This window comes from Oncorhynchus tshawytscha, linkage group LG08 (genome assembly GCF_018296145.1).
Source record: "Oncorhynchus tshawytscha isolate Ot180627B linkage group LG08, Otsh_v2.0, whole genome shotgun sequence".
NCBI classification, from domain to species: domain Eukaryota; kingdom Metazoa; phylum Chordata; class Actinopteri; order Salmoniformes; family Salmonidae; genus Oncorhynchus; species Oncorhynchus tshawytscha.
Window position 1 is genome coordinate 62749543 of NC_056436.1, and position 26921 is coordinate 62776463.

At 46.9% G+C, this 26921-nt stretch overlaps 1 protein-coding gene across 3 annotated transcripts in view; it reads left to right on the forward strand.

The window, feature by feature from the left end:
* LOC112257081 (testican-1-like) overlaps window positions 1-26921 on the forward strand; it is a 391345-nt gene that overhangs the window by 174098 nt on the left and 190326 nt on the right. For 2 of the 3 annotated variants that reach the window (XM_042325759.1, XM_042325757.1), the window contains exon 3: window positions 16621-16629. The exons of the other annotated variant lie outside the window; for it this stretch is intronic. In XM_042325759.1, coding sequence (XP_042181693.1) covers window positions 16621-16629 — 9 coding nt within the window. The remainder of the gene's footprint in view (window positions 1-16620; window positions 16630-26921) is intronic. 3 annotated transcript variants of the gene reach the window in all.

A 26921-nucleotide genomic window follows, 5' to 3' on the forward strand; every position in this document is an offset into this window, starting at 1 on the left:
TGATGGCAGTAGTGTCGCTGTTCTGGAGGGAGGGAGGGAGGGAATGATGGCAGTAGTGTCGCTGTTCTGGAGGGAGGGAGGGAGGGAGGGAATGATGGCAGTAGTGTCGCTGTTCTGGAGGGAGGGAGGGAGGGAATGATGGCAGTAGTGTCGCTGTTCTGGAGGGAGGGAATGATGGCAGTAGTGTCGCTGTTCTGGAGGGAGGGAATGATGGCAGTAGTGTCGCTGTTCTGGAGGGAGGGATTGAGGGAATGATGGCAGTAGTGTCGCTGTTCTGAAGGGAGGGATGGAGGGAGGAAGGGAGGGAATGATGGCAGTAGTGTCACTGTTCTGAAGGGAGGGATGGAGGGAGGAAGGGAGGGAATTATGGCAGTAGTGTCGCTGTTCTGGAGGGAGGGAGGGAGGGAGGGAAGGATGGCAGTAGTGTCGCTGTTCTGGAGGGAGGGAGGGAGGGAGGGAGGAAATGATGGCAGTAGTGTTGCTGTTGCTGTTCTGGAGGGAGGGAGGGAATGATGGCAGTAGTGTCGCTTTTCTGGAGGGAGGAGGGAGGAATGATGGCAGTAGTGTTGCTGTTGCTGTTCTGGAGGGAGGGAGGGAATGATGGCAGTAGTGTCGCTGTTCTGGAGGGAGGGAGGGAGAGAGGGAGGGAGGGAATGACGGCAGTAGTGTCGCTGTTCTGGAGGGAGAGAGGGAGGGAATGACGCAGTAGTGTCACTGTTCTGGAGGGAGGGATGGAGGGAGGGAATGACGGCAGTAGTGTCGCTGTTCTGGAGGGAGAGAGGGAGGGAATGACGGCAGTAGTGTCACTGTTCTGGAGGGAGGGATGGAGGCAGGGAGAGAGGGAGGGAGGGAGGGATGGAGGGAGGGATGGGGGAGGGAGGGAGGGAATGACGGCAGTAGTGTCGCTGTTCTGGAGGGAGGGAGAGAGGGAGAGAGGGAGAGAGGGAGGGAATGATGGCAGTAGTGTCGCTGTTCTGGAGGGAGGGAGAGAGGGAGGGAATGACGGCAGTAGTGTCGCTGTTCTGGAGGGAGGGAGGGAATGATGGCAGTAGTGTCGCTGTTCTGGAGGGAGGGATTGAGGGAGAGAATGATGGCAGTAGTGTCGCTGTTCTGGAGAGAGGGAGAGAGGGAGGGAATGACGGCAGTAGTGTCGCTGTTCTGGAGGGAGGGAGGGCATGATGGCAGTAGTGTCGCTGGTCTGCAGGGAGGGAGGGAATGATGGCAGTAGTGTCGCTATTCTGGAGGGAGGGAGGGAATGATGGCAGTAGTGTCGCTGTTCTGGAGGGAGGGATGGAGGGAGGGAATGATGGCAGTAGTGTCGCTGTTCTGGAGGGAGGGAGAGAGGGAGGGAATGACGGCAGTAGTGTCACTGTTCTGGAGGGAGGGATGGAGGGAGGGAATGATGGCAGTAGTGTCGCTGTTCTGGAGGGAGGGAGAGAGGGAGGGAAATGACGGCAGTAGTGTCACTGTTCTGGAGGGAGGGATGGAGGGAGGGAATGACGGCAGTAGTGTCGCTGTTCTGGAGGGAGGGAGGGAGGGAGGCAGAGAGGGAGGGAATGACGGCAGTAGTGTCGATGTTCTGGAGGGAGGGAGGGAGGGAGGGAGGGAGGGAATGATGGCAGTAGTGTCGCTGTTCTGGAGGGATAGAGGGAGGAAATGACGGCAGTAGTGTCGCTGTTCTGGAGGGAGGGAGGGAATGATGACAGTAGTGTCGCTGTTCTGGAGGGAGAGAGGGAGGGAATGATGGCAGTAGTGTCGCTGTTCTGGAGGGAGAGAGGGATGGAATGACGGCAGTAGTGTCGCTGTTCTGGAGGGAGAGAGGGAGGGAATGATGGCAGTAGTGTCGCTGTTCTGGAGGGAGGGAGTGAGGGAAGGATGGCAGTTGTGTCTCTGTTCTGGAGGGATGGAGGGAGGGAATGATGGCAGTAGTGTCGCTGTTCTGGAGGGAGGGATGGAGGGAGGGAATGACGGCAGTAGTGTCGCTGTTCTGGAGGGATGGATGGAGGGAGAGAGGGAGGGAGAGAGGGAGGGAATGATGGCAGTAGTGTCGCTGTTCTGGAGGGAGGAATGTAGGGAGGGAATGACGGCAGTAGTGTCGCTGTTCTGGAGGGATGGAGGGAGGGAGGGAATGACGGCAGTAGTGTCGCTGTTCTGGAGGGAGGGAGGGAGGGAATGACGGCAGTAGTGTTGCTGTTCTGGAGGGATGGAGGGAGGGAGGGAGGGAGGGAATGACGGCAGTAGTGTCGACATTCTGGAGGGAGGGAGGGAGAGAGGGAGGGAATGACGGCAGTAGTGTCGCTGTTCTGGAGGGATGGAGGGAGGGAGGGAGGGAATGACAGCAGTAGTGTCACTGTTCTGGAGGGAGGGAGGGAGGGAGGTAATGACGGCAGTAGTGTCTCTGTTCTGGAGGGAGGGAGGGTGGGAGGGAGGGAATGACGGCAGTAGTGTCGCTGTTCTGGAGGGAGGGAGGGAGGGACTGACAGCAGTAGTGTCACTGTTCTGGAGGGAGGGAGGGAGGGAGGTAATGACGGCAGTAGTGTCTCTGTTCTGGAGGGAGGGAGGGAGGGAGGGAGGGAGGGAGGGAATGGAGGGAGGGAGGGAGGGAGGGAGGGAGGGAGGGAGGGAGGGAATGACAGTAGTGTCTCTGTTCTGGAGGGAGGGAGGGAGGTAATGACGGCAGTAGTGTCTCTGTTCTGGAGGGAGGGAGGGAGGTAATGACGGCAGTCGTGTCTCTGTTCTGGAGGGAGGGAGGGAGGTAATGACGGCAGTAGTGTCTCTGTTCTGGAGGGAGGGAGGGAGGGAGGTAATGATGGCAGTAGTGTCTCTGTTCTGGAGGGAGGGAGGGAGGGAGGTAGGTAGGGAGGGAGGGACTGACGGCAGTAGTGTCTCTGTTCTGGAGGGAGGGAGGGCAGGTGTCTCTGTTCTGGAGGGCAGTAGTGTCTCTGTTCTGGAGGGAGGGAGGGAGGTAATGACGGCAGTAGTGTCTCTGTTCTGGAGCGCCTGCACTGTGCGTGTTTTTCAGCACTTTGAGCACCTGCCCCACCAAAGGTCTGTGCATGGCTCTGGTGTGTATGTGTTATATATGTAGGCCATCACTGCCATGTAATATGGCCCAGCTAGCATGTCCATTAAGAGAGAGGATGAAAGACCATAATTGGTTAAAGAAAATTGTGATAAATAAAAAGGATACAAGTTTCATTTAAGGACCAAAAAATTGACATTGCAAAATAGTTTTTTGACGTAACGAATCCATGGCACGTGGTTTATGAACAGATATATGCAAAATAATGCCAGATTCAAAACATAGAATGTTTCAATTTAAATTATCATACAGAATTCTTGCAAAACACAGAATGTTATTTATATGAGGGATACAATCTTCCCAGCTCTGCAGATTTTGCTGCGAGGAGGCAGAGTCATTAGATCATTTATTTTGTTACTGTCCATTTGTAGCTTGTTTTTGGTCACGGGTCCAGGAATAGCTGAAGAATTACAACATTTACCTTGAAATAACGCTGCAGACAGCAATACTGGGTGATCTGAAGTCATAGTCAATCGATCAATAATATAATAATACTTTTGGCAAAACATTTTCTTTTCCATTTACAATCTGTAGGGACAATGAGAACAGAAAGGTTCAGTACTTTTGTGAAGCATCACAGTATAGTTGGAAAAATATATGGCAAATAGAAATCCAAAATGGATGATGTTAAGAGACAGATGGGAGGGGTTGAATGGAGCTGAAGGGTGGGGCTAATAACAACAAGATAACACATGTAAAACATACTGTGCCCGTAAAACGTTTATAGTTGAAGAACTTTTTTGAAAGAGCACAGTTTGACATATATGGCAAATAGAACATATGAGAGAGGTTGAGGTTAGAGGAAGGACAAGAGTTTAAAACAAACTAAATAAAACTTTTGTAAAATAGACTGTGTCCATAAAATGTATATAGTATATATTGTAAATGTATATAGTATGTATAAACTGGAAATACAGGCCTAAGCGTTGTTGTTCACTAGTTTTCTCCAATTGGGAGAGGAGTGGTAGGGTTGGAGGGTAATAAAGGAAATGTGGGGGCTGTTTACCAGGCTGACCCTCCATACATTATTCATATCTAATCACTGGACATTTAACCCTGTGGTGCTTGGACTGCATGTGCCCCCCTATCAGAGACACCTAGTGTATGTGTGTGTGGTGGGGGGGTGGGGGGGGATTGAATGATGCTAGTGGGCCTTCCTAGTCTCTAGTTACTAACCCTTCTCTCACTAGGCTCTAATTCCTAACCCCTCTCTCACCAGCCTCTAGTTCCTAGACTCTAAGTACTAACCCTTCATTCACTAGCCTCTAGATCCTAACCCCTCTCATAACTAGCCTCTAGTTCCTAGCCTCTAGTTCCTACCCTCTCTCTCACTAGCCTCTAGTTCCTACCCCCTCTCTCATTAGCCTCTAATTCCTACCCCCTCTCTCACTTGCCACTAGTTCCTACCCCCTTTCCTCACTAGCCTATAGTTCCTACCACCTCTCTCACTAGCCACTAGTTCCTACCCCCTTTCCTCACTAGCCTCTAGTTCCTACCCCCTTTCCTCACTAGCCTATAGTTCCTACCCCCTCTCTCACTAGTTCCTACCCCCTCTCTCACTAGCCACTAGTTCCTACCCCTCTCTCTCTCTAGCCACTTGTTCCTACCCCCTCTCTCACTAGCCTCTAGTTCCTACCCCCTCTCACTAGCCTCTAGTTCCTACCCCTATCTCACTATCCTTGAGTTCCTAACCCCTCTCTCACTAGCCACTAGTTCTTAGCCCCTCTCTCCCAAGCCTCTAGTTCCTAACCCCTCTCTCACTAGCCTCTAGTTCCTACCCCTCTCTCACTAGCCTCTAGTTCCTACCCCCTCTCTCACTAGCCTCTAGTTCCTACCCCCTCTCTCACTAGCCTCTAGTTCCTACCCCCTCTCTCACTAGCCTCTAGTTCCTACCCACTCTCTCACTAGTCTCTAGTTCCTACCCCCTCTCTCACTAGTCTCTAGTTCCTACCCCTCTCTCACTAGCCACTAGTTCTTAGCCCCTTTCTCCCTAGCCTCTAGTTCCTAACCCCACTCTCACTTTCATCTAGTCCCTAGGCAATCACTAGTGCACATCGGGAAGGGTTGGCTAGGGATCTGAAATGGATCGTAGCTTATCTTGCACGTATGAATGTCTCCTATCATCTGAGAAAATCCCTCCCTGCAACTTCGGCTGTATATTTTCAGAACACTTGAAAGCAGAAAGACGGAGAGAAAGAGAGAGAGAGAGAAAGAGAGAGAGAACGATAGAAGACAGGAGAGAGACTTTTTTTGACTTGTGGTCTTTCTTTATTGAAACATTCTCAATTCATTTAAAACTCACCCCCCCACTCCTAAAATAAAAAATAAAAATATAAAAACCCTCTCCTACAACCGTATATCCAAAACATCTTCCCCAGCAATACAGACAGCCCCCCCAACACACCATATTTCCTCAAACATCTCCACACATTTGATCATTTTATAGAACTCAAACTCAACCCTAAGGCGCGCAGAGACCATCCCATTAAACAGTAGTAAAGGGTCTGTTATCCCCCCACCTTTGACCCTGTTCCTCCTTGTTAGCCAAATAGCTAACTTTGCCTGAGCAAACAGAAAATTCAACAAAACACATTTTTCTTTCTCCTTACTCGAATACCTGTATCCCATTATAAACATCCCAACAGCAAAAACCACCCCCAACCTGTCACACAGACATTCCAACAGAGACATTAATGGCATTAACCTGGTGCACACAGAAAACACATGAATTACAGTTTCTTTCATTTGACAGAAAGGACACCCCTGCCCAATTCCCGGATCAACCCGTGCCAACCAGCTGTTAGTTGCCAGGGCTCCATGAAGAACCCTCCACTGGAGGTCCCCTGACCTCTTTGGTACTGGGGGTTTGTAGAGCGCCCTCCATCTAAAACCCACCATACTCTCCGCCCCACATACCCCCTGCCACTGATGAGCCTTCACTCCTGTTAGGCTTCTAATGCTCCTAACCTTAACGCAGAGGTTGTAGAGGGCTTTACCTCCCACCCCCTCAAACTCCCCAGGCTCGGAGTGTTAAAATCTAACAAGTCCTCCAGACCCCCTTGCCAGTCTCCAGTCTCTGCCGTCACCTGCAGTGGCGGGAACATTGGTGGCCCCTCTCCCTTTGGCCTCTCAAACACCCCCCTTACCGGCTCAGACAGTGCCTCCTAGACCTCCTCCAGGAATCTCTCCAGCAGCCTAAGAGACGTTATTCCTGTTTGTTGCGCCAAGACCTCCGGGGTTTTCCACCCCTCCTCTCCCAGCACTCTCAGGTCACCCAGCCTTTGTAAACCCCCTGCCATCAGTTGCCTCTGCAGGGTGGCCGACTGAACCGATCTCAAAGGGATGGCTGGGTTGTGGAAGATAGGCTCCTCCCACACCCACTGCCCAGGCTCCACACCCCTTCTCGTGTGGGCCTTAGCAGCTGCCAGGCCCTCAGCACCGCAGAGTAAAACTCTGAGAGACCTGCTGTACTCAGCCTCTCCAGCTTCATGAGGAACAGCTGCCGGTCCAACCCTAATCCGCCAGCTCTCCTCAGCAGCGCGCATGCTGGTTCCCTCCAGCCAACATCAGTGTGGTACAGCAGTCTCTGCACCGCCTTTAGTCGGAAAGCAGCCATCCTGCTCTCCAGTTCCACCAGGCCCTGTCCTCCTTCGTGGACGGTCATGTACAAAACTGCTGCCTTCAGCCAGTGATGTCCCGACCAAAAGAAGTCCACCAGCTTGCGTTGCAGGTCTGCAAGCAGACCGGCGGGGGGGGTTGAGGACAGCCAGTTTATGCCACAAGGAAGATGCCACCAGGTTGTTGATTATCAGCACCCTCCTTCTATATGACACTTGGGACAGGAGCCACCTCCACCTGGCCAGTCTTGACACCACTGCCTGTGACAGCCCCTCCCAGTTCTTGCTGACCCACCTCTCCGAGCCCAGGTACACCCACAACACTTTAAGCCCTTCACAACCCCACTGCAAACCCCTGGAAGCAGAGGAGGAGCCCTATCCCCCATGCCCCACATAACAGAGCTTTGCTCTTTCCCCAGTTTACCTTAGCTGATGAAGCTCCCTCGTACACCTTCAGACTGGTCTCTAGTTCCTGCATATCTTGCCCATCCCTGACCATCACAGAAACATCATCTGCATATGCTGAGACTGCTATTCCTGTCACCACATCCATGCCTGTCCAGCACACTCCCCGCAGTCTCCTGCGTAGCAGTCCTAAAAAGGCTCAATGGCTAGTGTGTACAGCTGCCCAGATAGAGGGCATCCTTGTCTAATGCCCCGTCTCACCCAGACTGGCCTACTGAGCCCCCTCCCACCTTAACCATACATGACGCCCCAGCATACAACAGCTTCACACAGGTCACAAAACTCTTCCCAAACCCAAACACAGACATCACATTAAACAGATACTCATGATCCACTCTATCAAAAGCCTTCTCTTGATCTAAAGAGACCAGTCCAAAGTTCACATTAGAACCTCTCGACAAGTCCAACATGTCCCTAATCAAGAACAAGTTGTCCGTGATTGAGCGTCCCGGTACACAATATGTCTGGTCCTTGTGTATTATAGAGTCCAGATGGGACTTCAGTCTGTTAGAGAGGACCTTGGCAAAAATCTTGTAGTCCGCACAGAGTAATGCCACAGGCCTCCAGTTCTTAAGTTCACACAAGTCCCCTTTTTTGGGCAGGAGAGTCAGAGCCGCCCGACGGCAGCTCATCGGCAACTCTCCTACCCCCGACGCATTCACGCAACACGCAAAAGAAATCCTGTCCAATTGTTCCCCAGAATTTTTTGTAAAATTCCACTGGAAGTCCATCGACCCCGGGTGCACGACCGGGGACATCTGGGTTACTGCCTCTGCCAGTTCATGTGACAACAGAGGAATGTCCATTTCATCCCTCTGTGCCCGAGAGAGCTTAGGGAGTCCTGCGAACAAGACCTGAGCACACATAGGATCACACATTTCTGCCCTATACAATTCATTATAAAACTCCACAGTCCGCTCCCGCATCTCCCCCACCACAGAGGTCACCCGCCCATCAGACAGCCGTAGACAATGCATACCCTTGGCTTCACTGCTCTGTCTTTCCAAACCAAAGAAGAAGGAGCTGGGAGCATCCATCTCCTTGAGCATGGAGAACCTAGCTCTTACAAGTGCTCCCTTTGCTTTAACCTGGAAAAAACTGCCCAGGTCCCTACGTAATTCGGCTAAGTTAGCCTGGAGGCCTACATTGCCTTGCCCCACCATCTCTACCTCCATCTCACTAATACACCGCTCTAGTTCCCCCAATACTCTCCTAGCCTCTGAGGATGAGAGAGCTGTGTACTGTTGACAGAAAAGCCGAATTTGCACTTTCCCCAAATCCCACCATTGACTCAGAGACTCATACTCCTCTCTTCGCTGCCCCCATCTTTCCCAAAAAGTCTGGAAACCTGAGCAAAAAGTGGCATCTTGTAAGAGCTTTACATTGAACTTCCAATAAGATGCCTGCCGGGGCCCTGGTGAAATAGACAGCCGAGCCATGGTTATGTGGTGATCCGAAAACCCCACTGGGAGAATGGTAGCACCCAGCAGCCTATTGCTCTGATTCCTGGACATGTAAAAACGATCAAGTCGAGCTGCACTCACCCTAGCCCCAAAACCTTCACCCACGTATACTGTCTTGTGTTTGGATGTTTAGTTCTCCAAACATCCACTAGGTCAAACTGATTAAAGATATCCCTTAACACTCCCACTGACACTGAATGAGGCTCTTCCCCATTTCTGTCTTTTGTAAAATCCATTGTACAGTTCCAGACCTCCGATCACCAGCGTCTCCTCAGGCGCTACTTGTGAGAGTTCCTGTCTAAGACTCCCAAATAGAACCCCTCTTTCTCTCCCTGTGTTAGGCGCATACACATTTATAAAGACAAAACACATGCTTTAACAACAAGCAACCTACCCCTACACACCTCCTTTGAGGAGCAAATTTTTACAGCCAGACCCGGTGCAAAAAGGACTGCCACCCCTGCACTAAGATTTGTCCCATGGCTCAACACACTTGCCCCTTTCCACCAGAGCCCCCAATCAACTTCATTCACCACATCACTATGCGTCTCCTGCAGAAACAACACCTGTACTTTTTTTTGTTTTACATATTCACCCAACACACTCCTCTTTCCCGCATCTCTGGCGCCATTTATATTGAGCGAGCCTACCCGAAGAGTCTCCATAAGAAGTGGGAGAAAAGCCAGCAGAGAAATAGACCAATAGCAAAGCTCAAAAAGCCCCAGTGTCAGTAAGAAATTAAACATTTAAACAGTGTCTGAAGGTAAACCTTTACGCACTGTTGTGACCCACTTCCTCAACCTAAACCGTTTCCTGGGTGAGAGGACACCATGCCCCTCATTTGTCATAGCATGTTGTACTGATCTTACAAACTTTCTAGGATCAGGAAAAAAAGCCTCAAGATTAACTTTTTTCCCCTTAGTCTCATTCAGGAACCTTGTCAGTTCTCTCAACGTGTACTTAGACCCCTCTGGTTGACTGGCTGTCAGCTCCGGGCCAATTGAAGAGGAGTCTGAAAAAATAACTCCTCATCCTCTTCCTCAGACTCACTTTCCTCCTCTTCTCTATCTCCCACCCTGACCACCTGCCCTTTCTCTCTGGTTAGGGCCTCACCCACAGCAACAGGCAACATTTCCATGGTGCCTTTGTGCACACCCTTTTCCTTTTCCTCTTGACACCCTCCTCCTCCCCCTAATCTCTTACACTTCCCCACTATACTCTCCTCATCCACTAGAATAACCTGACTAGACGCAGTATCATCTGCACCACCCTCCATAGCATGACTAGGGCCAGCCTCAGCTACACCACCCTCCATAGCATGACTAGGGCCAGCCTCAGCTACACCACCCTCCATAGCATGACTCGGCCCAGCATCATCTGCACCACCCTCCATAGCATGTCTAGGCCCAGCCTCAGCTACCCCACCATCTCTAGCCTGACTAGACCCAGCCTCTGCTTCTCCACCATCTCTAGCCTGACTAGACCCAGCCTCCACTACCCTACCATCTCTAGCCTGACTAGACCCAGCCTCTGCTTCTCCACCATCTCTAGCCTGACTAGACCCAGCCTCCACTACCCTACCATCTCTAGCCTGACTAGGCCCAGCCTCATCTACACCACCATCTCTAGACTGACTAGGCCCAGCCTCTGCTGTCTGCATCTCCTTACCCCCTGCATTTTGACCTCGATTTCCCCCACTTGCGCTTGTACCCTCACCTTGTCTATGGCCTTTATGTGGGCACGCAAAACTCTTGTGCCCCAAATCCCCACATTCAAAACACCGTAGACTATCTGTGCTGGCAAAACCTGCATAGAGCCCCTCCCCATGCCTCACTTTAAAATGCACATTTAGCTGTTGCTCATTATTGTTCAGAAACATAAACACTTGCCTCCTGAACGAAACAACGTGCTTAACGGCATCTGCCTGAAAACCTGCTGACAGTACACGGAAACCGCTAGCAAACTTACCAAAACGACTCAGCTCTTTCCTAATTTGATCATCCGTAATAAACGGAGGCAAATTTGCCACTACAACTCTTGTTGAAGGGGTAGAGAGAGGTGAAATTGACACCAACACATCCCTTACAAATATTCCGCTAGCAATTAGCCTACCGACCAAATTAGCCCTTTTCATGAACACAACCACAGCTTTGTTCATTCTAGAAGCAGAATGTATAAACTCAGCTCCTACCTGTTCACCGACCGCGAGCAGAACCTCCTCCACCTTAACTCTGTTCTCAGGAACACACCTGAATCCATGCTGTATCGACAGCGTCTCCTCCGCGCTAGGCTGAGAAGCCATTGCGCACACTACACCTTCCAACCCCCAGGAAAGTTACTCTGTCCTCTTCCACCCTAACTTTGAAAAAAAACTTTGGATACCGCTAAAAACAAATATTGCATTAACCCTCCACCATAGAAAATAACATGTAAAGAAAAGAATCAAGAAAGTTAGTTAGGATAGAGCTTTCCACACCAAACACTCAAACTCCAAAAACTCCCAGCATGCACCGAGAGAGAGAGAGAGAGGGACAGAGAGAGAGAGAGAGAGAGAAAACAATAGAAGACAGGAGAGAGAGAGAGAGAGAGAGAGAAAGAAAACAATAGAAGACAGGAGAGAGAGAGAGAGAGAGAGAGAGAGAGAGAGAGAGAAAAAAAACGATAGAAGACAGGAGAGAGAGAGAGAGAGGGACAGAGAGAGAGAGAGAGAGAGAAAACAATAGAAGACAGGAAAGAGAGAGAGAGAGAGAGAGAAAACGATAGACAGGAAGAGAGAGAGAAAACGATAGAAGACAGGAGAGAGAAAGAGAGAGAAAGAGAGAGAGAGAGAGAGAGAGAGAAAACAAAAGAAGACAGGAAAGAGAGAGAGAGAGAGGGACAAAACGATAGAAGACAGGAAAGAGAGAGAGAGAGAAAACGATAGAAGACAGGAAAGAGAGAGAGAGAGAGGGGGCGGCATAGAAAGATAACACGATATTCATCTCTGAGGGGTTTGAATGAGACAAGGGATGAGATGGTTTGGCTACATGTTCTGTACCTGGTTGACTGTAGATTGTGCTTCAGTTTTTAGAACCATGCATTCATTATTCCCATAGAGGAGGGAAGGTGCCGCAAAATACATATTCTCATATTCCCCCTATTTCTCACCTATCATTATCTCCTTCATTAATACCCTTTAATAACACACTGCTGATACATGGGGGGTTGGACTGCTGGGAGGGTGGTACTGTAGGTGTCAGTGAGATGCATGTACACACATACACACACACATTGTACCTTATTGTGAGCTTAATATGGATGTTCATCTTTCCCTTTCAAGACGATTCAATACATATCTATATACAGTACATTGGCTCCAATACGATACAGGAATGAGATGTTTTAGTTTGAAACGATTCGGTGCAATTCAGTTTGATGAGAGAATAAATCGATATGATTCGGTTCGATGTGATATTCATTTCCATTCTAAATCAAATCTGCTGTTGATGGAGCTCACGAGCTGGGCCTCTCTGAGCTGCGTCTGTCAGAGCTGACGTGTGTGTGTGTTTGTTTTGTGTGTCTGTGTAAATTATGTGTGTCTATGGTGTGAGTACTATTTAGGAACCTGATCAGAGCCATAAAGGAGACGAGACATCTACTACACCGCTACCACTACCAGATTAGGCATCTACCACTGTCAGATTAGAGCCATAAAGGAGACTAGGAATCTACCACACCACTACTATCAGATTAGCCATAAAGGAGACTAGGAATCTACCACCCCACTACCACTATCAGATTAGATCCATAATGGAGACTAGACTTCTAACACCCCACTTCCACTATCAGATTAGAACCATAATGGAGACTAGACATCTACCACCCCACTACCACTATCAGAATACAGCCATAAAGGAGACTAGACATCTACCACACCACTACCACTATCAGATTAGAGCCATAATGTAGACTAGACATCTACCAACCCACTACCACTATCAGATTACAGCCATAAAGGAGACTAGACATCTACCACACCACTACCACTATCAGATTACAGCCATAAAGGAGACTAGACATCTACCACCCCACTACCACTATCAGATTACAGCCATAAAGGAGACTAGACATCTACCAACCCACTACCACTATCAGATTACAGCCATAAAGGAGACTAGACATCTACCACCCTACTACCACTATCAGATTACAGTCATAATGGAGACTAGACATCTACCACACCACTACCACTATCAGATTACAGCCATAAAGGAGACTAGACATCTACCACCCCACTACCACTATCAGATTACAGCCATAAAGGAGACTAGACATCTACCAACCCACTACCACTATCAGATTACAGCCATAAAGGAGACTAGACATCTACCACCCTACTACCACTATCAGATTACAGTCATAATGGAGACTAGACATCTACCACACCACTACCACTATCAGATTACAGCCATAAAGGAGACTAGACATCTACCACCCCACTACCACTATCAGATTACAGCCATAAAGGAGACTAGACATCTACCACCCCACTACCACTATCAGATTACAGCCATAAAGGAGACTAGACATCTACCACCCCACTACCACTATCAGAATACAGCCATAAAGGAGACTAGACATCTACCACACCACTACCACTATCAGATTAGAGCCATAATGTAGACTAGACATCTACCAACCCACTACCACTATCAGATTACAGCCATAATTGAGACTAGGCATCTACCACCCCACTACCACTATCAGATTACAGACATAAAGGAGACTAGACATCTACCACCCCACTACCACTATCAGATTACAGCCATAAAGGAGACTAGACATCTACCACACCACTACCACTATCAGATTACAGCCATAAAGGAGACTAGACATCTACCACACCACTACCACTATCAGATTACAGCCATAAAGGAGACTAGACATCTACCACCCCACTACCACTATCAGATTACAGCCATAAAGGAGACTAGACATCTACCAACCCACTACCACTATCAGATTACAGCCATAAAGGAGACTAGACATCTACCACCCTACTACCACTATCAGATTACAGTCATAATGGAGACTAGACATCTACCACACCACTACCACTATCAGATTACAGCCATAAAGGAGATTAGACATCTACCACCCTACTACCACTATCAGACATCTAATGGATACCATCTACCACCCTACTACCACTATCAGATTACAGTCATAATGGAGACTAGACATCTACCACACCACTACCACTATCAGATTACAGCCATAAAGGAGATTAGACATCTACCACCCTACTACCACTATCAGATTACAGTCATAATGGAGACTAGACATCTACCACACCACTACCACTATCAGATTACAGCCATAAAGGAGATTAGACATCTACCACCCTACTACCACTATCAGATTACAGTCATAATGGATACTAGACATCTACCACCCTACTACCACTATCAGATTACAGTCATAATGGAGACTAGACATCTACCACACCACTACCACTATCAGATTACAGCCATAAAGGAGATTAGACATCTACCACCCTACTACCACTATCAGATTACAGCCATAAAGGAGACTAGACATCTACCACACCACTACCACTATCAGATTACAGCCATAAAGTAGACTAGACATCTACCATCCTACTACCACTATCAGATTACAGCCATAAAGGAGACTAGACATCTACCACCCCACTACCACTATCAGATTACAGTCATAATGGAGACTAGACATCTACCACACCACTACTATCAGATTACAGTCATAAAGAAGACTAGACATCTACCACCCCACTACCACTATCAGATTACAGCCATAAAGGAGACTAGACATCTACCACCCCACTACCACTATCAGATTACAGCCATAATGGATACTAGACATCTACCACCCTACTACCACTATCAGATTACAGTCATAATGGAGACTAGACATCTACCACACCACTACCACTATCAGATTACAGCCATAAAGGAGATTAGACATCTACCACCCTACTACCACTATCAGATTACAGTCATAAAGGAGACTAGACATCTACCACCCCACTACCACTATCAGATTACAGCCATAAAGGAGACTAGACATCTACCACCCCACTACCACTATCAGATTACAGCCATAAAGGAGATTAGACATCTACCACCCCACTACCACTATCAGATTACAGCCATAAAGGAGACTAGACATCTACCACCCCACTACCACTATCAGATTACAGCCATAAAGGAGACTAGACATCTACCACCCCACTACCACTATCAGATTACAGCCATAAAGGAGACTAGACATCTACCACCCCACTACCACTATCAGATTACAGTCATAATGGAGACTAGACATCTACCACCACTACTACCACTATCAGATTACAGCCATAAAGGAGATTAGACATCTACCAACCCACTACCACTGTCAGATTAGTGCACCTAGCAAAGTGATTCCTGTCCTCATTATGAAATGAAACTTTACCCTTTATATCTAAAAATGACCATATACACCGATTGTTTAAAGCACAACCAAAACTATTGCTGATGCTGAACCTGAACAATCAAAATAAAATCTATTGTAAACGCTGTTCTGCAGGCAGGCTACAACAAGGTGAGAGTTGTCTCTGGTAGTTTACATGTATTCCTGTAAAACACCATTTTCAACAGCGCATAGATGGCAATAACGTAGCAAATTACACAGGTTGTCACTCAACTAATAAAGGCTAATATCACGTTCAGCATGTTCAGCATGATAACTGACTGTCAACAGTTACATGCAGTTCCACACTGAAGGAGAGGACGCATCAGTAGTCAGAAAAAAAAAGTATTTTCAGAAGGTAGAAAGAATGTAAAATGAGCAACAACAAAAAATGGAAATAGACGATTCCTAACGTTTGAATCAAACTTCTGACAGATGCATGCTACATTTGGATTGTTTAAATGGGGGACCAATGCGTATCAGTGACTTGTTACATCCCTAGAGCTTAATTAAGTAAAGTTTGTTTTCTTAGTGGCACAGAACAGTTGAGCGCCACACAACTGAATGGAAGCGAGAGGGAGGGATGCAAAGGAGACAAGGAGAGGGTTGTGTCCTCTCTCTGTGCTGTCTGAAGAGTGCATAACCCTCTCCACTCCTGTTATGCTAATAGAGCGCAGGACGCTGTCTAGCCACAAAGCATTAGACTTAGAGCACACTACCAGACCATAAACAATACCTGTTTTGACATTTATCCACACCCCCATGCCCACAGACACAACACAGACACGCCACAGACACACAAGTAGGTGATCACGCACACACACACATGCACAATGCACACACACACAGGCACGCTGGCACAGAGTAAGGCAGAAGACTGAAGCTATATTTCTCTCTCTCCCCCTTCTCTCTCTCTTTCGCCCCCCCTCTTCTCTCTCTTTCGCTCTCTCTCTCACTCTTTCTCTCTCTCTCTCTGTCCCCCTCTCTCTCTGCCCCGCCTCTCTCCTCTCTCACTCTCTCCCTCTCTCTCCCTCGCTCTCTCTCCCCCTTTCTCTCTCTCCCTCTCTCTCTCCTCAATCATTCTCCTCTCTCTCCCCTCTTTCTCTCTCTCTCCCTCTTTCTCCCTCCCTTCCTTTCTTTTTCTCCCTCTCTCTCATCCCCCTCTCACTCTCTCTCCCCCTATCTCTTTCTCTCCCCCTCTGCCCCCTCTCAGTTGATGTTTTCCCTCTATGTGTTGGAATTACATGTCACAACGAATAAGGCTGTCTCACTCTTAACACCACTGGGGGACTGTGTGTGTGTGTGTGTGTTTGTGTGTGTGTGTGTGTGTGTGTGTGTGACAGCAGTGCAATCACATTAATACACCCACAGATTCCCTTTAATGAATGTCTACATACGTAATCTCTTTGTATTCTGAACGGATAGCCCGGGACCTTTGTTAAAAATGTGATGTACATTATATTTGCCATTATAAATGACCTTTCTCTTTCTCTCCCTCTCTCCTTTCTTTCTGCAATCATTGAAGGAAGTTGAGGTAAGTAATTGATTAATCTTCACACTTTTATAACTCCATTTTGAAATCCTCTGATAAGGTACAGAGAGGAAGCACGTGAATTTGTGCCACTGAAATATTATTTGGAGATAGCGCTCTCTCACAGTGGAAACACAATCGCGTGCGATGCCCGACACTTGATGCAGTGCGGTATGCCCCTCTGGGATTGCTGTAGTGCTGATACATGTATGTTAACACGCCACTAGTAGCCGAGTTCAGCTCCACTGTAGAGAGGGTGAAACACCTTGATGTGATGAGGAGGATCCGAAGAGGTTAGTAGCCCAGTTCAGCTCCACTGTAGAGAGGGTGAAACACCTTGATGTGATGAGGAGGATCCGAAGAGGTTAGTAGCCCAGTTCAGCTCCACTGTCCCTGCGTCCAAAATGGCACCCTATTTCCTACACTCTTATTCAGCTATCCCTGTAGGATAAACTTTTTTTGGTTCCAGGTAGAACCCTTTTGGGTTTATTGTAGAACTCTCTGTGGAAAGGGTTCTAGATGGAACCCAAAATGGTTCTACCTGGAGCCGAAAGAGTTCTACATGTTCCTGGAACCGAAAAGGGTTCTTCAAAGGGTCCTCCTATTGGGACAGCCGTTAAACTCTTTTAGGATCTAGATAGCACCTTTTTTCGAGTGTATATACAGATGAAGTCGGAACTTTACATACTCCAAATACATTTAAACTCTGTTTTTCACAATTCTTGACATTTAATCCTTTAATTTAATCCTAAATTCCTTGTTTTAGGTAAATTAGGATCACCACTTTATTTTAAGAATGTTAAATGTCAGAATATTAGTAGAGAGAATTATTTATTTCAGCTTTTATTTCTTTCATCACTTTCCCCGTGGTTCAGAAGTTTACATACACTCAATTAGTATTTGGTAGCATTGCCTTTGAATTTTTTAACTTGGGTCAGACATGTCGGGTAACCTTCCACAAGCTTCCTACAATAAGTTGGGTGAATTTTGGCCCATTCCTCCTGTCAGAGCTGTTGTAACTGAGTCAGGTTTGTAGGCCTCCTTGCTCACACATGCTTTTTCAGTTCTGCCCACAAATTTTCTATGGGATTGAAGTCAGGGCTTTGTGATGGCCACTCCAATACCTTGACTTTGTTGTCATTCAGCCATTTGCCACAACTTTAGAAGTATGCTTGGGGTCATTGTCCAATTGGAAGACCCATTTGCGATCAAGCTTTAACTTCCTGACTGATGTCTTGAGATGTTGCTTCAATATATCCACATAATTTTCCTTCCTTATGATGCCATCTATTTTGTGAAGTGCACAAAATAGCACCCCCACAACACGATGCTCCCACCCCGTGCTTCACGGTTGGGTTTGTGTTCTTCGACTTGCACGCCTCCCCCTTTTTCCTCCAAACATAACAATGGTCATTATGGCCAAACAGTTCTATTTTTGTTTCATCAGACCAGAGGACATTTCTCCAAAAAGTACGATCTTTGTCCCCATGTGCAGTTGCAAACTGTAGTCTGGCTTTTGTTTTGGCGGTTTTGGAGCAGTGGCTTCTTCCTTGCTGAGCGCCCTTTCAGGTTATGTCGATATAGGACTCGTTTTACTTTTGTACCTGTTTCCTCCAGCATCTTCACAAGGTCCTTTGCCGTTGTTCTGGGATTAATTTGCACTTTTCGCACCAAAGTAGGTTCATCTCTAGGAGACAGAATGCATCTCCTTCCCGAGTGGTATGAGGGCTGCGTGGTGTTTATACTTCTGTACTATTGTTTGTACAGATGAACGTGGTACCTTCAGGCATTTGGAAATTGCTCCCAAGGATGAATAAGACTTGTGGAGGTCTACAATTTTTTATCTGAGGTCTTGGTTGATTTCTTTTGATTTTCCCATGATGTCAAGCAAAGAGGCACTGAGTTTGAAGGTAGGCCTTGAAATTAAAAATTAAGGGAACACTTAAACAACACAATGTAACTCCAAGTCAATCACACTTCTGTGAAATCAAACTGTCCACTTAGGAAGCAACACTGATTGACAATAAATTTCACATGCTGTTGTGCAAATGGAATAGACAACAGGTGGAAATTATAGGCAATTAGCAAGACACCCCCAATAAAGGAGTGGTTCTGCAGGTGGTGACCACAGACCACTTCTCAGTTCCTATGCTTCCTGGCTGATGTTTTGGTCACTTTTGAATGCTGGCGGTGCTTTCACTCTAGTGGTAGCATGAGACGGAGTCTACAACCCACACAAGTGGCTCAGGTAGTGCAGCTCATCCAGGATGGCACATCAATGCGAGCTGTGGCAAGAAGGTTTGCTGTGTCTGTCAGTGTAGTGTCCAGAGCATGGAGGCGCTACCAGGAGACAGGCCAGTACATCAGGAGACGTGGAGGAGGCCGTAGGAGGACAACAACCCAGCAGCAGGACCGCTACCTCCGCCTTTGTGCAAGGAGGAGCAGGAGGAGCACTGCCAGAGCCCTGCAAAATGACCTCCAGCAGGCCACAAATGTGCATGTGTCTGCTCAAACGGTCAGAAACAGACTCCATGAGGGTGGTATGAGGGCCCGACGTCCACAGGTGGGGGTTGTGCTTACAGCCCAACACCGTACAGGACGTTTGGCATTTGCCAGAGAACACCAAGATTGGCAAATTCGCCACTGGCACCCTGTGCTCTTCACAGATGACACATGTGACAGACGTGACAGAGTCTGGAGACGCCGTGGAAAGTGGAAAAACGTTCTGCTGCCTGCAACATCCTCCAACATGACCGGTTTGGCGGTGGGTCAGTCATGGTGTTGGGTGGCATTTGTTTGGGGGGCCGCACAGCCCTCCATGTGCTCGCCAGAGGTAGCCTGACTGCCATTAGGTACCGAGATGAGATCCTCAGACCCCTTGTGAGACCATATGCTGGTGCGGTTGGCCCTGGGTTCCTCCTAATGCAAGACAATGCTAGACCTCATGTGGCTGGAGTGTGTCAGCAGTTCCTGCAAGAGGAAGGCAGTGATGCTATGGACTGACCCGCCCATTCCCCAGACCTGAATCCAATTGAGCACATCTGGGACATCATGTCTCGCTCCATCCAACAACGCCATGTTGCATCACAGACTGTCCAGGAGTTGGCGGATGCTTTAGTCCAGGTCTGGGAGGAGATCCCTCAGGAGACCATCCGCCGCCTCGTCAGGAGCATGCCCAGGAGTTGTAGGGAGGTCATGCAGGCATGTGGAGGCCACACACACCACTTAGCCTCATTTTGACTTGTTTTAAGGACATTACATCAAAGTTTGATCTGTAGTGTTTTCCACTTTAAATTTTAGTGTGACTCCAAATCCAGACCTCCATGGGTTGATAAATTTGATTTCCATTGATCATTTTTGTGTGATTTTGTTGTCAGCACATTCAACTATGTAAAGAAAAAAGTTTTTAATAAGAATATTTCATTCATTCAGATCTAGGATGTGTTATTTTAGTGTTCCCTTTATTTTTTTTGAACAGTGTACATCCACAGGTACACCTCCAATTGACTCAAATTAGGTAAATTAGCCTATCAGAAGCCATGACATAATTTTCTGGAATTTTCCAAGCTGTTTAACTGCACAGTCAACTTAGTGTATGTAAACTTCTGACCCACTGGAATTGTGATACCGTGAATTTTAAGTGAAATAATCTGTCTGTAAACAATTGTTGGAAAATTACTTGTGTCATGCACACAGTAGATGTCCTAACTTACTTGTCAAAACTATAGTTTGTTAACAAGAAATGTGTGGAGTGGTTGAAAAACGAGTTTTAATGACTACAACCTAAGTGTATGTAAACTTCCGACTTCAACTGTAGTGCACTACTTTTGACCAGAGGCCATTTGGGATGCATTCCAAGGTTGATTGTATCCAACCGCAGTAAGATCCCTTCCTGAGCTGAGTCCAGTCGTATCGCGTGGTATCGTACCCCGCAGTCCAAGGTTGATTGTATCCAACTGCAGTAAGATCCATTCCTGAGCAGAGTCCAGTCGTATACCGTGGTATCGTACCCTGCAGTCCAAGGTTGATTGTATCCAACCGCAGTAAGATCCCTTCCTGAGCAGAGTCCAGTCGTATACCGTGGTATCGTACCCTGCAGTCCAAGGTTGATTGTATCCAACCGCAGTAAGATCCCTTCCTGAGCTGAGTCCAGTCGTATCGCGTGGTATCGTACCCTGGAGCCATTTACCACTGTGTCTGTCTGTGCTATTATCTTGGCTGGATAGCAGCTTGGTGCAGAGGGAGGGGTGGAGAGGATGAGACGAGAGCAGTAGTGATGGAGATGATGGGCTCCCACATAAATGGTGTTTGGTTAAATCATGTCTTTGTCACAGTTATTGCTTTCTGTAACATTAGACTTCACACGTTGAAGCCGATAAAGGATAATTGCGTCTGGGAGAGAAAATGAGGACAGAGAAGAAAAGAAAGAGGGAGAGACGTGGAAATGAGAGGAATGGAGAGAGAGACCAGCGGGACCATTTAATTGGGCATCGCGACCTCATATCAAACTAATGGACTTATTAGCTCAAACCTTAACTCCAGTCATTTGTAAAACAGGAAGTTGCTTTTCCTAGGAAATTCTCAGATCCCTCCCTCTCTTCTCTCTCCAACTCTCTCTTGCTCCCCTCCTCTATGTACACTGTTCTCCTCCATCCCTCCTCTCCTCCCTCCCTACTCTCCTCCATCTCTCCTCTACTCTAATCAAGCATTATATGCTGTATTGAGGGGGAGACAGACCCTGCTCATAGCCACAATAGGGGGTCTCACAGTGGGTCTGCCACAATCACTCAACCACTCTCCCTCCCTGGTGATGCTGTTAACATCGTCAGTATGTGTGTCTGTGTGTCTGTTTGAATCTCTGCACACCTCCCACTGTTCCTCCCTGTCCCTCCTATTTTTCTCTCTTTCGCTGCAATGGTTTGGGTTTGGGGCTAGCGGATTGTGCGTGTGTGTGTGTGTGTGTGTGTTTTTTGGGTCAGGTCCAGTAGCAGGGGTGAGTTAGTGTCTATCAGTTGTTCCAGCCTTGTCTCTCTGAGCCAAACCCAAACGCTGTTCCCACTGAGATCAGCCCAACAGACTGGCATTACAGAGCTGGCCAACTCACTACATTATCCCTGGCCCCACTGTCCCCCAACTCACTACATTATCTCTGGCCCCACTATGAGGGAAGTATGTGTCTCTAATATGGTCATACATTTGGCAGGAGGTTAGGAAGTGCATCTCAGTTTCCACCTCATTTTGTGGGCAGTGTGCACATAGCCTGTCTTCTCTTGAGAGCCATGTCTGCCTACGGCGACCTTTCTCAATAGCAAGGCTATGCTCACTGAGTCTGTACATAGTCAAAGCTTTCCTTAATTTTGGGTCAATCACAGTGGTCAGGTATTCTGCCACTGTGTACTCTCTGTTTAGGTGCAAATAGCATTCTAGTTTGCTCTGTTTTTTCGTTTATCCTTTCCAATGTGTCAAGTAATTATCTTTTTGTTTTCTCATGATTTGGTTGGGTATAATTGTGTTGCTGTCCTGGGGCTCTGTGGGGTGTGTTTGTGAACAGAGCCCCAGGACCAGCTTGCTTAGGGGACTCTTCTCCAGGTTAATTTCTCTGTAGGGGATGGCTTTGTTATGGAAGGTTCGTACATCGTTTCCTTTTAGGTAGTGGTAGAATTTAACGGCTCTTTTCTGGATTTTGATAGTTAGCGTTTATCGGCCTAATTTTGCTTTGGATGATTTATGTGGTGTTGTACATTGTACACAGAGTGTATTTCTCAATTTGGTGTTTGTCCCATTTTGTGAATTCTTGGTTGGTGAGCGGACTCCAGACCTCACAAACATAAAGGGCAATTGGTTCTATAACTGATTCAAGTATTTTTAGCGAGTTCCTAATTGGTATGTGGAATTTTATGTTCCTTTTGATGGCATAGAATGCCCTTCTTGCCTTGTCTCTCAGCTCATTCACAGCTTTGTGGGAGTTAGCTGTGGCTCTGATGTTTAGGCCAAGGTATGTATAGTTTTTTGTGTGCTTTAGGGCAATGGTGTCTAGATGGAATTTGTATTCGTGGTCCTGGCTACTCAACCTTTTTTGGAACACCATTTTATTTAGTCTTACTTAGTTTTACTGTCAAGGCCCAGGTCGGACATAATCTGTGTAGAAGATCTGTGCAGATGCTGCTGTAGGGACTCCTTGGTTGGGGTCAGAAGCACCAGAACATGTGAGCCAGTTTCATCACAGCGCTTGATGGTTTTTGTGTATGCACTTGCACTTGAATTTTCCTTCATGTCTTAAAGTAATGATGGACTGTCGTTTCTCTTTGCTTATTTGAGCTGTTCTTTCCATAATATAGACATGGCCTTTTACCAAATAGGTCTATCTTCTTTTTCCCACCTCTACCTTGTCACATCACAACTGATTGGCTCAAACGCATTAAGGAAAGAAATTCCACACATGAACAAGGAACACCTGTTAATTTAAATGCATTCCAGGTGACTACCTCATGAAGCTGGTTGAGAAAATGCCAAGAGTGTGCAAAGCTGTTATCAAGGCAAAGTGTGGACACTTTAAATCATCTCAAATATATTTTGATTTGTTTAACACTTTTTTGGTTACTACATGATTCCATATATGTTATTTCATAGTTTGATGTTCTCACAATTATTCTACAATGTAGAATACAGTAAAAATAAAGAAAAACCCTTGAATGAGTAGGTGTGTCCAAACTTTTGACTGTTACTGTATTTGTTTTTGCTGTTTGTTCTTTGTTATAGGTCCAAAAAGGTTGGAGAAGTGGTTTATCTATACATCTCCCTTTTGGATAGATAACATTTCGTGTTGTTGTTTGTTTAGTGTTTTCCAATTTTACCAGAAGTGGTTAGATTCTATTGATTCTTCAATTATGTGAGCTGATTTCTGACGTGCTTCTGTCTCGTGCTCTCTCGGTCTATGCTCTTTCTTTTTCCTGTCCATACTCTCTCAATTACGTTCCCTTTCTCCCTTTCTCCATCCTTCAGTCTCATCCCTCTTTTATTTGGTCATTTCCTGTCTCGTCCTCCCCACCTTCAACTTGTAGGTCTATTTCTCTTCCTCTGGTGTTCTCCTCATGGGTTTATCTCTCCTTCTGTTCTACTCATTTCCCGCGTTCTGCCTCTCTCGCCCACACAGGCAGTAGGAAAGAGAGTTTTTGTGAGAGAAAATTCTGGCTTCTCAGTGGTTTATATCATCTCCTGCCTTTGTTTGGTCTTTAGAGTGATCTGCTGCTGGGACCATGCTGAGTGCTTTATTTCTAACGTCATGTTGAGACAAACACTGTTGAGAGAGAGAGAGAGAGAGAGAGAGAGAGAGAGAGAGAGAGAGAGAAGAAAAAAATAGGAGAATTTGATAGTTAAGAGCTGAGAGAAATGTTTTTGCTTTCCCAGTGGGATATGGAGCTGTTTGTTATTTGAGCTCTGACAGGGTTTGATTCCTTCTTTTTTTCACAACCCCACTCAGCTCTGCTACAGACTATATACTATATTGAGTATACAAAACATTAAGAGCATCGGCTCTTTCCATGACACAGACTGACCAGGTGAACCCAAGTGAAAGATATGATCTTTTATTGATGTCCCCTGTTAAATCCACTTCAATCAGTGTAGATGAAGGGGAGGAGACAGGTTAAGTAAGGATTTTGTAAGCCTTGAGACAATTGAGACATGGGATTGTGTATGTGTGCCATTTAATAGTTTCCGTGTGTATCAAGAATGGTCCACCACCCAAAGGACATCCAGCCAACTTGACACAACTGTGGGAAGCATTGGAGTCAACATGGGCCAGCATCCCTGTGGAACGCTTTTGACATCATGCTCGACTAATTGAGGCTGTTCTGAGGGCAAAAGGGGGTGCAGCTCAGCATTGGGAAGGTGTTCCTAATGTTTTGTACCCTCAGCGTATATGTACAGTGTTTGTCTAGACCAGTGGTCACCAACCTTTTCTTAGTCAAGATCACTTTCTGGATCGAAATGCAAGCCGAGATCTACTGCTCAGGTTTTTTTATAAGCATGACTTAAAAAACGTAAGCCTAGGGCCTCCAGAGTGGTGCAGTGGTCTAAAGGCACGGCATCGCAGAGCTACAGGCGTCACTACAGATTGGGGCATTGTCCGGGTTTGGGGACGGTCTGGCTGGGGGGGGGGCTTTACTTGGCTCATCCCGCTCTAGTGACTCCTTGTGGCAGGCCAGGCGCCTGCAGGCTGACCTCAGTCATCAGTTGAACGGTGTTTCCTCCGACACACTGGTGAGGCTAGTTAAGCGGGCGGGTGTTAAGATGCGCGGTTTGGAAGGTGTTAGAAGCGCGGGTCATGTTTCGGAGGACACGTGACTTGACATTTGCCTCGTTGGGGAGTTACAAAACTGAGAAGAAGAAAAAAAACTGCTTAAGCCTATGCAACATTAACCAATTAAAAACAGTTCTGTAGCAATGAGGTTGGTGCATTAGGCCATAGGCCCAATACGTCATCACTGCATATTGGCTATGCTTGCTATTGGCCAATGTGGGTATTTGTTGTATTACTTGTGAGGCACAGCCAAGTGAGCATAATAATGCGTTGTATTACTTGTGAGGCACAGCCAAGTGAGCATAATAATGTGTTGTATTACTTGTGAGGCACAGCCAAGTGAGCATAATAATGTGTTGTATTACTTGTGAGGCATAGCCAAGTGAGCATAATAATGTGTTGTATTACTTGTGAGGCATAGCCAAGTGAGCATAATAATGTGTTGTATTACTTGTGAGGCATAGCCAAGTGAGCATAATAATGTGTTGTATTACTTGTGAGGCATAGCCAAGTGAGCATAATAATGTGTTGTATTACTTGTGAGGCACAGCCAAGTGAGCATAATAATGTGTTGTATTACTTGTGAGGCATAGCCAAGTGAGCATAATAATGTGCTTCTGTTTTTACTGGACTGATGACCTGCTCAGTCTGAGGGGAAGGAGCAGCGGTTAGGCTGCCTCTCACCCGTCTCACTGTCCCGCCGCCCTCCTTCCTTCCGCTGAGACCAGGGTACACTTCCAGCTGATGGCGGAACTCAAGTTGCAAGGGAGTTTTTTTGGGCAGACCAATAGGTGCACTTGATTTGCTCTTTGGGCCTGCTGGGTAGGCAGAGTTTTACCTTCAGACACTGGAAATAGTTCAAAATGGGAACACTTTGCCTTCCCGGCGCTAGGGCTGTTGAATCAAGTGCACCTACTGCCAAAAGCACAAAATTAATTTAAAAAATAGGAACGCAAGGCTTCGCGATCGACCGGTTGGTGACCACTGGTCTAGAGCTTAGATCTGAGGACACATCCTAACTACTCTCTCAAAGACTTACTGATAGTAACATTGTTGTTGCTGAATGTATCTCATAAGAAGCAGTAGGAAAATTAGACTTATAACAGATTAATAATGTACTCTACTGTACAGAACTTCTCTAAAACATCTCTGTTTCCCTGCTTCATATGGTCTCGTTCCCTCTCTTTGGAAACATCAGGTGCGTTGATTTGGAGCTCGCTCCTCGCTCCCCTCCTACCTTCTAAGACGTGTCGATCCATCACCCCATCGCCCGGACAACCGTGTTCTGACAGGAAGTGAAGGTGGTGTGAGGTTGATTGGATTGAACTCCTGCATTTTCATTGGCTGTATTTCTGTATCGGCTAATGCCAGGCGAGCTTTGGGCTGGTGTGAAATGGTGAGATAGCCACCCAGGGGGCTGTAAACTCGACATCTGTAAGAGAACGTTATACACAGTAGACCCAATTGGCACTGAGGAATGATTGATATCTGAAAAGCAAAAACCAATGCCAAAACCAATGTAGAACAGGGTAAGTCATTTAAGAGAGTATATGGCAGGTCAGTGGTAGAGGGCAAGTCCTGTAAATGCATTGACTGATTGTCTTGATTGAGCAGGTCCTTATGAACAGTCATAATCTAGTTAAACAGAGCCTGGTATGCAGAGCTGGCTCTAGGCATAAGCAACATAAGCAGTTGCTTAGGGCACCCTGCTGCTAGGGGGGCCCCAACCTCCCAACCCCAACCTCTTCTTTAAAAAATATGTGTGTGTGGGGGAACTCAGAACTCAGTCGGGGTCTTAACTTACTATTGAGAGGGTGAATAGTAGAATACATCAGGTGCAATTCAGACATTTATTTGTGCATCATTCATCCGTTTTTCTCTTGTCATGTCATACTCTTGTCATACTGAAAGTCACTCAATTAGCCATGTCAGCTAACAATTTTTTGATTGGTAGTAAGTCTAGACAGCTATCGACAGTAATCATGGCCGAATA